The sequence below is a fragment of the Lupinus angustifolius genome, chromosome LG01, assembly GCF_001865875.1.
Source record: "Lupinus angustifolius cultivar Tanjil chromosome LG01, LupAngTanjil_v1.0, whole genome shotgun sequence".
Lineage (NCBI taxonomy): Eukaryota > Viridiplantae > Streptophyta > Magnoliopsida > Fabales > Fabaceae > Lupinus > Lupinus angustifolius.
Genome location: NC_032009.1, coordinates 17,682,393 through 17,696,525, shown reverse-complemented (window position 1 = coordinate 17,696,525; position 14,133 = coordinate 17,682,393). Strand labels below are relative to the sequence as shown.

Sequence of the window (14,133 nt, the reverse complement as noted above, 5' to 3'; positions counted from 1 at the left end):
AATTGTATCTGGGTTTTTTAGCCCGATCAAATTTAACCTATACCCGATATGGGGTAGCCCATTTTGACACCTCTACAATTCACTAATATTTTTTAAACAAAATCCTGTTGTATTGTTTTTGTTTTAGTTCTAATTTTGAAGCATTTTTTGCTTAAACTCCTCCCAATATTTGTTTATTTCTGCTTAAACTCCTCTCGATATTTTTTATTATATTGTTGGCTTACTTGCCTGTAATTTATTGATGTGTTGATTCACTTGAGAATGTTGTGTTCTATGTTGATGTGATTCACTTGAGAATATTTTGTGTTTTATGTTGATGTGTTGATTCACTTGATTTTGTGTTTTATGTTCTATTTTGTGTTATATTTTTAAGTTATATTTTGTATTCTATGTTGATGTGTTTGGATCAAGATTCAGATTAATGATAGCTTAAAAATAAAAAAGTTGCAACAATTAACAATTGCTCTAGCATACACAATAAACATTAACTTACATTGACAGACTCATAATTTATAGAAACATGAAATTTAAATTATGGAGGGTAAAATTTGTAAACACAAATTACAATATGGGTAATTATTTTATGTTTTAACTAATATATCTAGTATTATATGGTTTTTTTATAAAAGTTAAAAAATATTAAGAGTAAAATAGGATGATATAAATTATATGATGGTGGTGGTTAGTAATTACACTATATTTTAGTTTTATATATAGTAAATATAAGTATAAATATATAGAGTATATAGTATAGATTTATAGAAATATATGCAGGGAAAGCGTATGGGAAATCAATTTTTTGCATTTCTTTTAAATTTTATTTAATACTTAGAAGGAAAAAAAAGTTAAATGAAATAAATGGTAATTATACTTGCACCATTTTCAAATATTCAAATATTACCGCAACTATTTCTTCTATTCATTCATACCTCTGCAATCAATTCATACGATATTACATCTCTAATAATTTTTACAAATATTGTTAACATACATTTTATTATCTAAAAATATATTCTTATATTAGAAAATAAGTTAGTTCTTTCGAGGACACTAAAATTATGTTAATTAGTTTTATTTAACTATTTTTTGTAAAATATTTCAAAATACTCAAAATAAATATAAAACATATCACAATTTTAAAGACTAGGCGAGAAAATTATCTAGTATCTCCTAGTAGAAGAAATATTTTATTAACAAAACCAAATCCACAGATATTGTAGTTTGAAACAAAACAAGAGGCCCATCAAAATAGTCCACATTAAGCAACGACGTCGTTTTACACATACACATGAAAATCATTGTTTCGTGTTTTCAAAGACAGATCTGAAGTAAACAAAAGAGTACTATAAAATCTTGTTCCTTCATTCCTCAAAATTCATTGTCAAAATTCATTCTCAATCTTCAACTATGACAAAACAACACGCTAATTGGTCCCCTTACGATAACAATGGAGGGTTAATCTCTTTATATACTTTCTTCTATTCACTCATTTTCCCATTTTCTTAATTTTGTTTTTGAATTTTTGAATTTTTTTTTTTTTTTTGGATTAGGTCTTGTGTTGCAATTGCTGGAGCGGATTATTGTGTAATTGCAGCGGATACGAGATTGTCTACTGGTTACAATATTCTCACTCGTGATTATTCTAAAATTTCACAACTGTATGTTATAGTATTCTATGATATTGATTTTACATTGTTTTAATGTGTTTGGTAATTTTTTTGATTCAGATAAGAGTTTATTAATTTGGGAAAGGTTTAAACTTTAGTGTTGGGTTGGGATTTTAATGAAAAGATGAATCTGAAATTTAGCTATTATGAGAAGCTATGTTGTTTTTATGGCTTCTAAACAAAAGCGAGAATTTAGATATATATAACTTTTTGAGAAAGAAAAAATGTATGCACGGACACCGTACGAGTTTTACAGAAGTCAGTTCATCATTCCACCATTCATATTTAATACAAATGAACAAATGATGATGTAGGAGCACTTTATAAATCTCTACGCTCACAGTGCATCAATATTACACTCAAACTTTTCTTATTGTAGTGAAATGCAAAACAATTTCTAAAAAAGGGTGGCCTGGTGCACTTGACCATAGTTACATGGTTCCCGCATTTACCTTAAGTGTCATGTACTGAGTTCTATGTACTGCATAGCAGATACTAGTTTCGTCATAAAGGGAGTCTTGTAACAGTAATGTACAAAATGATGAAAGCAAAGAACTGGATACTGTGCATCGGAACTAGTACCTTGTACCATGTAACTATGCACTAGACTCCCACCTTATCGAGGTTTGGGTAATGTATGTACATAGTCTTACTCTTGTAAGTGAATATCTTGTTTTCAGGATTTGAACTTTTGACCATCATAAGACAAACAACTTCTGATTTACATATGAGCTTTATGACTAAAATCACTATTTAAAATAGTTTAGAATTGATTTTTACTAAGGTTAAACAAACGGGGGTCTTGAGGGATAGGAATGAGGCAAAAGCTAATTACTTTTTTGTCACTAGTTTACGTTGTTGTATAATACCTGTTTCATGTTAACATGACAGGGCTGACAAAGCTGTGATGGCTTCTTCTGGTTTTCAAGCTGATGTCAAAGCTTTGCAAAAGCAATTGTCTGCTAGGCATTTGGTGAGTCAAAAATGAAGATATGTAACCAAATATTATTTGACCTGCTAATTCTCCAGTCGAGCCTAGCAATTACATTCCATCCTTTGTCTCTTATTATCTGTTCTGCCAGGAAGTTTGCTTCTGTTGATTATTTGTTTTTAGATCGTTAGATATTTCTGTCTTATTAAGATGGAGGGAAAAGAAGGGAAAAGAACTTTGCTTTGTTCCCGTATGGTTTTAGCCTAACTTTCTTAAGTTCTTACATCAAAGTTCGGATAATAACCTCCTTATGATTTTAAAACAACTTCCTTAAATCTTTGGAGTTGAATCAGTTTACTGCAACTCCTTGTATTGCATCAGCATCATAAATTGAATTGAAGATAGTAGGTATTACTTTGACATTTCTTTGTTTTATTAAAGTTTTGTTATTTCTATTGTAACGGGAAAGAGGAATTGTCCTTGCCTGCACACACTGTTCTATATTCAGAATAGTGAAGAAAAATGTTCAGGAAGATAATTAACATGATTAATAATAATTTTTTCTTGCCAAGTTCTGGTAAGATTGTATGTTATTAGGCTATCCAGTGTTAAAGCTACAACTCTTTTATCAACTTATGTCACCTGATTAATTGTATTTCCAAATGCTGGTTTTAAATCTGGTGAAACTATAGTATTCGACTTTTAAATCGTCGGCATCTTCTGTAACTCTGTTTAAAGTTTTACCATGACAAAGGAAATGTGAGCCTCTGGTGGAATCGAAAATTCTCATCTTTTTATTATGCAGATATATCAGCATCAACACAACAAGCAAATGAGCTGCCCTGCGATGGCTCAGTTGCTTTCGAACACACTTTATTACAAACGCTTCTTTCCTTATTACGCATTCAATGTTTTGGGTGGCCTTGACAGTGAAGGTACAGTGTCTTTAGCATCCTATGCTTGTTTATGTTCAACCTTTTCATTTGCTAATAGCTACATAAACCTGATATAGGAAAGGGATGTGTCTTCACATATGATGCTGTTGGTTCCTATGAGAGGGTTGGTTATAGCTCTCAGGGTTCTGGTTCCACACTCATTATGCCATTTTTGGATAACCAACTGAAATCTCCTAGTCCACTCCTATTACCTGCACAGGTGAAGCTCCCAAATTGATTCATTGCTTGAAACATTTCATCGTCCAAATTTCGTTTGACTGACACGTACGTTAAAAATATATCTCGCAGGATGCTGTTACTCCACTGTCTGAAGCAGAAGCCATTGATCTGGTCAAAACTGTTTTTGCATCTGCAACTGAGAGAGATATATATACTGTAAGTTTGTGGTTTAAATGCATAACTTCCATTTGACGCAAGGATGAACTTGTAACCTATTGCGTATGCTTTACAGGGAGATAAGCTTGAAGTCGTTACCCTAAATGCCAGTGGCATTCACCGCGAATACATGGACCTAAGGAGAGATTGATGGTTTACACAGAAATGTAATGTTCCAGGTGCCAGACTGGGATTGAAAATGTTTGATGTATTCCTAGAATTCTAAATGCTATGGTAGGTTTTCCCCATGTGGTGAAATTAAGAATAGTGTTTCCAGTGAAGCCAGTGTGAACAAGTGCTAGTCCTTTCACCCCATAACTAGACTGTGTTTTCAGTTTAAATTTACCGACATTGTTTCTTGTTGTTCAAGTCTGCTGTGTCGAAAAGTTTGGAAAATTTGGTTATTGCCTCTCTAGCAAAATCCAGTCAAGTTCTGCAACTGGATTTGATATATAGATAATCTGCATTGTTTTGGTACATTCTTACAAATTTAATGAGAAGCATGCATTTCAATTCACATGAACTTGGAGGAGATCTGGTCTGGCATCTGCATTTCATTCCAATAAAAAACAATATGGCATGAGGAAAATTATTCAAGGTTAATGATTCATGTTTCATAGTCTAATACCAAATTATTCAAGGTTAGAAAGCATGAGGAAAACATGCAACGATACTTTCAATGTTACATTCAATTAGGAATTGTGCTAATGCTAGCGACCAAGGGTCGTTTGTTTCAAGTTATGCCTAGCTATTCTCAGGAATGTAGGGTTGAGAATGATACCTTCCTTAGCTCTATGTATGCGAGTTAAGTATTGAAGGGAAAAGAAGAGAGAGTGAAAGTTTTTAAGCTAATTCACTAATGTATTTCATGGCTTTTAAACCTTCTTTTTCCATTGTTTCCTCTTTAAAACTCAATTTGCAAATTGACTCCCAAGGTTTGGAGTCATTTTACTAGTGTATTTCATGACTTTCAAGTCTTTTATTTCCCTTACTTTCCTTCCAAAACTCAATTCGCAAATAGACTCTTGTTGAGATGTGTCCTAGTCTTTTTCACATGTCCAAACCATAAGGTACGATTCTACCATCTTTTTTTATAATAGGTGTTATTCCAACTTTCTATGCAATTATTAAATTCTAATCTTACATTGTCTAGTATGTCCATTCACCTAATGTAATATTCTCGTCTTTACTATATGGAGTTTTATTCTCTTAACATTTTAGCGTCCAATATTTTGTCTCATATAAAATTGCAAATCTTATAGTCGTGTGATAAAACTTCCTCTTAAACTTGAGTGATCTTTTTTTCATATTTTGTCGTTTCATCCAACCTATTTGACTACTATGGTTCACGTCTCCATCAAATTTATCGTTGTCTTGTATGATTGATCCAAAATATCTGAATTTAGTGACTTGTATGATATGATCTCTAATCTTTACAATTACATGATGGTTTATTTGTTTTTGTTGTTGTTAAATTTACACTCGATGTACTTCATCTTATACAAAAACTGTATGTTTCTAAAGTTTGTCTTCATATTTCTACCTTTTAAACCATGTATTACTTTTGAGTTTCCTACTTAGACAACATCGTATGTGAAAAACATGCATTATGACATTGGTTATTGAATATGTCATTAAGCACATCTAAGATCAATTAAACAAACAGAGTCTCAATATTGACCGTTGGTGTAGTCCTATAGAAATAGAAAAATCTTCTACGACTCTATCTTGTGCTAATCTTGACCCCATCATACATACCTTAATTGCTCGAATGTAGGCAAATTGAACACATCTTTAGAGCTTTCCATAAAACCTCTCTAGGTAACTTATTACATTCCTTCTCCAAATCAATGAAGATCATGTGCAGGTCCATTTGGCTCTTTTAGTATCTCCATCAATCATCATATCAAGTATATAGGCTTCATGGTCGAACTCCCTATATATAAAACCAACTTGATTTTCAATGATATTCGTCTCTAGTCTCAACCTCCGCTTAATTATGCTTTCTCATAGTTTCATAGTATAACTCATGAGTTTAACCCCCTATAGTTTACACAATTCAGTATGGTGCTTTTGTTCTAATAAATCGAGATTAAAATAATTCTCTTTCACTCGTCTGACATCTTCTTAGACCTCATGATCTTATTAAATAACTATGTGAGTCGTCTAATGCCCCCCACTTTCTTAAACACTTGCAGGCCTGAGTAGGTGTATTATTTGGTTCAAACGTTTTGCCATTCTCCATCATTTTCAAAGCTTCTTTTACCACTATCTCCCAATTATATGATAAAAAGTATAATTTTGATCTTTCACTTTCATCTTTAGTCTATCATATAGGCATGAAATCATGTCCCTCATTGAAAAACTTGTGAAAATAATTCTTCAATATTTATCTTTAATGCATTTCACTTGGTCCAAGTCTCTTATCTTTTTTCTCTATTTGACTTAGGATTAGCATTATCACATTGTTAATTCATATCTTAAAGATTCGATAAAGTTTTATATTGATTGTTGAATGCCTAAAACAACTTTTGCCATTTATTTGAACTTAAGACTAACTACATATAACATTAAACACATAAGAGGTTTAAGATATACTCCTAACTATTATTTGAAGTTACTATTTGAAATTGATATTTTCCCCCACAATTTAGGTGAACTATATTATTTCATAATAATCTTTCAAAAGAGATATTCAAATATATAAGTGATTTTATTATATAAAAAAAAGCATATGCAAATATCATTTATAATTTTTTTATTACAAAAATTCCACGAACATGTGTAGTTTCTATAATTTGAGCATTTTGAAATATTGAAGCATGAATGATTCTTATATCTTGAGACATTTCTAGTATTAGATAAATAAATCCAATAAGTATAGCTAAGACTTGTCTTAAGTTTATATATAAATAAGAGATTTTGGAATGAAACTTTGTCGATTATAGTTTTCCATTAAATAATCTATAGACACATATATCCTAGGGATTGAATATTTCAAAATACCGAGACCTAAATGACTTACATTTTAGGACTTTTCTAATTTATATAAGAGAAAAAAATATATTAATGATGTAAGAGTGTTATACATTGTGAGTACATTATCTATATTTTAATGTTAATTATCATTGACTATTAGGAAAAGTGATACAATAAGTGATAGATGATATAATAATTATGTATAAATCTTTACACAAACAATACATAAATATTATACTCTTTAAATAAATAAAAATCACGAAGGCAAGAAATCTGGAGAGATTTATTTTCCATCAGTAAATATAGATATATAACGATGAGAGGGGTACCACATTCTGATGAGGGGATGCTGACAAAATAAAAATAAAATTGGGTGAAATGTAATTTTAGTCTCTCAACTTTTTAATTTTGCAATTTTAGTCATTTTAATTTTTTATGTGTAATTGTCATCCTCTAACTTACATAAATATTAATTTTTATATGCATTTTTTATTTTCTAACCTTATATGATTGTGGAAAATCTCTCTTTCAACATAATTAATATTAGTGTGTACAGACACTTTGTGTCTGCCGACTAATATTGTGTGATACTACATATTCAATTTTTATATATTTCGTTTTTGTGAATTAAAATGTATTTGTTGTGTTCGGTGTACTTTATATTATATTTTTGTGTGTTTATGATAATGTTTAATTTAAGGTGAGATATGTGGTTATTAATGTATTGGTGGTAGTTACTTAGGATTATATAGTTTTTTGTAAAAATTAAATAATTTAAGTGCAATATATGAAATGAAAATTACACAAAGAGAGAAGTTATTTCAAGTTTTGGCTTTATATATGTTAGAAGTATTTTGTAATCCAAATGTAGTGTTAGTTAGTTGTATTAGTTGGTTGAAACTTTCTATTTTTAGTTAGGGAGTTTGAAATTATGTTTTCTGTTATTGTAAACTTTCTATAAGTAGAAAGTTCTTCTTGTTAATGAGATGATGCATTCATATACTCTTCTTCTCTTCTTATTTCTTGCTGAGATTCTAACAATTGGTATCCAGAGCACGTTCCATACCTGAGGACCTAAGAATCACGCCTCAAAATTCACTACCTACTGCGTGTAGAGTGCAACTTGGAAAATTCACTGTGTGTGAATCAGAATTGGTGCTGTTGCTAGAGAAGTGAAGGCTGCGCATAAAAGTAAGGCACAAGAAAAGCAAGATTCAGTTCAGAAATGGTTGGAAATGGAGGAAACCTGCCATCAATGAGTCTTCCTATACTAACAGAGAAGAATTGGGATAGATGGAGCAAGCAGATGAGAGTATTGTTCAACTTTCAAGAAGTAAGTGATGTAGTTGAAGAAGGACTTCTTGCACCTGGTCTTGATGCCACTGAAATTCAGAGGACCATGTTCAAAGAGGCCAGAAAGAAGGATAACAAAGCATTATTCCTACTGCATCAATGTGTCAATGATACACATTTTGAGAAGATTCAGAATGCAAACACTGCAAAGGAAGCATGGGATATCTTAGTTCGAAGCCACTCTGGTGGAGACAAGATCAAAAAGGTGAAGCTTCAAACCCTTAGAAAACAGTATGAACTAACTCAGATGGAAGAGAATGAAAAGATAGGTGACTACTTCACAAAACTACTAACAATGACAAACCAGATGAAAGGTTGTGGAGAAGTGATGACTGATCTCATGATCATTGAAAAGGTCATGAGATCTTTACCTCAAAAGTTTGATTACATTGTAGTAGCCATAGAAGAATCCAAAGATATCTCTGGAATGAAGATTGAGGAACTTCAGAGTTCCTTGGAAGCACATGAGATGAGATTGCTTGATAGGAATCCAACCAAGAATTCTGAACAAGCCCTGAAGGCAACAAATTCCAGAGATGAAGATAGTCACAAATCAAGAAAGTGGAAAGGCAAGAAGAACTATGACAGAAGATATCCAAATTGGTCTGAGTCTTCAGAAAGAAGAGGAAGACCAAAAGGGAATTGGAAACAAAAAAAGTATGAGAAAAGAAATGTTGAGTGCTTCAAATGTCACAAAAATGGTCACTACTCTTATGAGTGCTTTAGTGAAAAAGCCAAGAAGAACAATGATGAAAAAGAAGCCTATACAGTTCAAGAAGAACATGAAGAAGAACCACTAACACTCATGGTCACAAATTCTGCAGAGAATAGCCATGAATCTTGGTACCTTGACTCAGGGTGTTCAAACCATATGACAAGCCACAAGGAGTGGCTTGCAGATTTTGATCCTAGCAAGCAAAGCAGTGTGAAGTTTGCAGATGATAGTACTCTCAAGGTGGAAGGAACAGGAGATATTGTTATTCTGAGGAAGAATGGATCAAAGGCATTAATCTCTGATGTTCTGTTCATTCCAGGTTTGAAATGCAACCTATTAAGCATTGGTCAGTTGGTGCAAAAAGGCTTCACAGCAATAATGAAGAATGGACAGTGTGAACTGTATGATGCTGAGAAGAAACTCATTCTAAGAAGCAAGTTGACAAAAAACAGGACATTCCAAGTGAATATCACTGCTGCTGAAGTTCAATGCCTTGCTGTAATGAATTCAATTGATGAAAGTTGGCTCTGGCATTGCAGGTATGGGCACTTGAATTTCAAAAACTTACACCAACTTGGTTCATCTAACATAGTGCAGGGAATTCCTATAACTATGATGCCTAATAAGATGTGTGAGATATGCTTGGCTGGGAAGCAATCTAGAAGACCTTTTAAATCTCACCTAAGGATGAGGGCTAAAGGGATCTTAGGTGTGGTACATTATGATATTTGGATGTTCTGTTCATTCCAGGATTGAAATGCAACTTATTGAGCATTGGTCAGTTGGTGCAAAAAGGCTTCACAGCAATAATGAAGAATGGACAGTGTGAACTGTATGATGCTGAGAAGAAACTCATTCTAAGAAGCAAGTTGACAAAAAACAGGACATTCCAAGTGAATATCACTGCTGCTGAAGTTCAATGCCTTGCTGTAATGAATTCAATTGATGAAAGTTGGCTCTGGCATTGCAGGTATGGGCACTTGAATTTCAAAAACTTACACCAACTTGGTTCATCTAACATAGTGCAGGGAATTCCTATAACTATGATGCCTAATAAGATGTGTGAGATATGCTTGGATGGGAAGCAATCTAGAAGACCTTTTAAATCTCACCTAAGGATGAGGGCTAAAGGGATCTTAGGTGTGGTACATTCTGATATCTGTGGCCCATTTGAAGTACCATCACTTGCTGGAAACAGGTACTTCATTACCTTTGTTGATGAATTCAGTAGGATGATTTGGCTATATGTGTTGAAACAGAAAAGTCAAGCCTATGAAGTGTTCCTAGAATTCAAGGCAACAGTTGAGAGGGAATCTGGAAAGATGTTGAAAATCCTCAGAACAGATGGTGGAGGTGAATTCACATCAAGTGCTTTCACAACCTATTGTCAAAAGCCTGGCATCAAACATGAGGTCACTGCTCCATACACACCTCAACATAATGGGCTAGCAGAAAGAAGAAACAGAACAATCATGGAGATGGCTAGAAGCTTGATCAAAGAGAAAGGCATGCCACAGAGATTTTGGGGTGAAGCAGTTGCAACCTCAACATACATCTTAAACAGATGTCCAACAAAAGTGCTTGAAGGGAAAGTTCCAATGGAAATCTGGACAGGCCAGAAACCAAATGTGAACCACCTCAAAGTCTTTGGTTCACTTGCATTCAAGCATATTCCTGATCAAAGGAGAACCAAGCTACAAGACAAGAGTTAGACAATGGTATTCATTGGATATCATCCAACTGGAGCTTACAAACTATACAATCCTGTTGAAGACAAAATGCAAATTAGCAGAGATGTTGTCATATTAGAGCATGAAAAGTGGAATTGGGACAACAACACAACAAGCCTGAGGAGAATCTTGCCTGAGCTAACCTATGAAGATATTGCATCTGTAGAAGAGAATCAAAGGATCAGTAGTATCCCTACTACTCAAAGATCACAAAGAATGAGATCAATGCCTACAAGATTCACTGACTATGAAATCAATCAAGACAGTGAGGTCAATGATGAAGGTGACTTAGTATATCTAGCACTCATGGCACTTATGGCTGAGGCAGAACCAATCAATGAAACTGATGCACTACAAAACTCTGTTTGGAAAGAAGCAATGACTGAAGAACTCATGTCTATTGAGAAGAACAAGACATGGAACCTAGTTGAATTGCCAGAAGACAAGTACCAGATTGGAGTAAAATGGGTGTTCAAGCAGAAGCTTAATCCTGATGGATCCACATCCAAATATAAAGCAAGGCTAGTTGCTAAGGGATTCTTGCAAAGAGAAGGCTTGGACTACACAGAAGTATTTGCTCCAGTGGCCAGAATTGAGACAATAAGATTGGTAGTAGGTGTTGCTTGTGCAAGAAACTGGGAATTATTCCAGCTTGATGTGAAATCAGCTTTTCTTCATGGTCCCTTGGAAGAAGAAGTGTATGTTCAACAACCTCCTGGATTTATAGTAAAAGGGAAAGAGCATCATGTCTACAAGCTAAGAAAGGCATTATATGGATTGAAACAAGCTCCAAGAGCTTGGAATAAAAAGATTGACTCATTCCTTTTCAATCTGAAATTCAACAAATGTATAGTAGAGCATGGTGTATATGTCAAAGAGAGTAGAAATGGTGACTTGATGATAATATGCCTTTATGTTGATGATCTACTTATCACAGGTTCCAATCCAAAGGAAATTGAAGAATTCAAGAAAGTTATGAAAGCTGAATTCGAAATGACAGATTTGGGCAAGTTAAGCTATTTCCTTGGCTTAGAATTTACATACACCTCTGTTGGGATTTTAATGCATCAGAAAAAGTATGCCAAGGATTTACTGCAGAGATTCAACATGAGCTCATGTAATCCAACAATGAATCCAGCTGAAACTGACAAAGGATGAAGATGGTGAGGCGGTGAATGAGACTCTATACAAACATATGGTTGGATCCCTGAGGTTTTTATGCAATAGCAGGCCAGATCTGTCATATGGTGTTGGATTGGTAAGCAGGTTTATGTGCAATCCAAAGAAATCTCATATGTCAGCAGTCAAGAGGTTGCTAAGGTATGTGCAAGGAACCAGTGATTGTGGTATATTGTTTCCAGTTAGAAAGCATAAGGCAGGGCACGAATCAGGATTAGAAATGGTTGGGTTTTCAGATTCAGATTACTGTGGTGACTTGGTTGAGAGGAAAAGCACATCAGGATACTTGTTCATGTTGAATGATGCTCCAATTTCTTGGTGTTCAAAGAAACAACCAGTCATTGCATTGTCTAGTTGTGAAGCAGAATACATTTCAAGGAGTTATGCTGCATGTCAGGCAGTATGGCTTGAAGAATTAATGAGAGAATTGAAGGTTGATATCAAGACTCCTATGCAACTAAAGATTGATAATATTTCTGCTATTAGCTTAGCCAAAAATCCAGTGAGCCATGGCAGAAGTAAGCACATAGAAGTAAGGTTTCACTATCTTAGAAACTTGGTGAGCAAAGGAAGGATTGGATTGAGCTACTGCAAAACAGAATTGCAGCTAGCTGATATTTTCACTAAAGCATTAAAGGGAGATAGATTTGATGATCTAAGGAAGAAGATAGGTGTTCTTTCTAGCATACATTTGGCTTAGGGGAGAATGTTAGAAGTATTTTGTAATTCAATTGTAATCCAAATGTAGTGTTAGTTAGTTGTATTAGTTGGTTGAAACTTTCTATTTTTAGTTAGGGAGTTTGAAATTCTGTTTTCTGTTATTGTAAACTTTCTATAAGTAGAAAGTTCTTCTTGTTAATGAGATGATGCATTCATATACTCTTCTTCTCTTCTTATTTCTTGCTGAGATTCTAACAATATATAGTATAGATAAACAAGAGTTTAATGTCTATACATTATCATTATAAAATTTTATACACAGTCAGTACATCATTTATCATGTATTTATTTATTTTTTATAAAAAATCATGATGATTAAATATGAGTTGTAAATAATGTAATGATAATATATAAAATCCATATACTATAATTATATACATTTTTCAGTATAAATAATTAGAATTGATAAATTTTGGAATAGACTGCATGCTTATAAGTTATTAGATTTCAATAATTTATACTAGCATGTTCACTTTTATGTTATTTTGTAAGGTATAGTATACATATTATAAATTGAGTTTTATTTTGATTCCAAAATTTGTTTATTTATATATTTAGCTTATAATTATATCATTATTTTATAATAAGATGTTAAAATTGAAATTTAAATATAGAATGATGGTTTATTAAAACATGTATAAAGATGTTTATAAAATGATGCAGTGGTAGTGGAAGATAAAACATGAAGAACTTATACATATGGAAGTAAAACTGTAGGTATAGCATAAAAAACTTATACCTACAAAAACAAAACTGTAGGTATAACAACTTAAAAACAATATAGGTCTACATTTTAGAGATTATATTTATGATTTTTAACCTTTACCAATAATTTTTTGTATGTCAAATTTATTGTTATTGCAAGTTAAAATTTTACTTACAATTAATGTTTTAATGGTGATTATCTTGCATTTGAATTATATTCTAATGCGTCTCAAAGTACTATAAGATAGTAATTTTGAAGGAGAGAAGGTTGTTAGGAAAAGAACACTAAAAGAAAAAGTAAAGCAAAAGGGAGTCACATACAAAATATAAAGAAGCTTGATGAAGAGAAAAAAGAAAGATTAAGGAACTAAGAGACGAATAGAAAAAGAAAACCTTGATAGGGTCCGACAGTGAAAGACTATGGTTATGATCTTGCATTTGAATTATATGTAAATAAAAGGAATGTGATAGTTTTATACATAAATAAAGAATGAGTATACATGATTCTAATTAAATAGTAAGGAATCCCCTCCTACTAATTCTTCAACAATGACACATAATGGAATTACATGAAATTATATATGTTCAATAATCAGAATGTTCTTTAGATATATTTTTGCATTTATATAGTAGTAGTGGTATAACATAGATATATAAATTATACTCATTTAATTACCTAAATATTCTTTAAACATGGTTTGCTTTTATATAATAATATTGAAATATAGATTAAGTATATTGAAATTATTTAAACACCATTAGCATTTTTTAAGTTAAAGTTAATGAAAATAATATTTTTCTATAACATATTCATACAAAGCTA

At 32.5% G+C, this 14,133-nt stretch overlaps 1 protein-coding gene and 1 long non-coding RNA gene across 2 annotated transcripts; one reads left to right on the top strand and one right to left on the bottom strand.

Moving 5' to 3' along the window:
• LOC109350466 (proteasome subunit beta type-1) lies at positions 1,408-4,406 on the top strand. Its single transcript, XM_019591700.1, has 7 exons — positions 1,408-1,454; positions 1,551-1,658; positions 2,559-2,640; positions 3,404-3,533; positions 3,611-3,753; positions 3,843-3,929; positions 4,006-4,406. The coding sequence occupies exons 1-7, from the start codon at positions 1,408-1,410 to the stop codon at positions 4,078-4,080; spliced, it is 672 nt and encodes a 223-aa protein (XP_019447245.1). The 3' UTR covers positions 4,081-4,406.
• LOC109350473 lies at positions 1,701-2,550 on the bottom strand. The gene is made up of 2 exons (XR_002108109.1): positions 2,027-2,550; positions 1,701-1,873 (listed from the first exon to the last, which is right to left on the bottom strand). It is a non-coding gene; the product is annotated as an uncharacterized LOC109350473 (long non-coding RNA).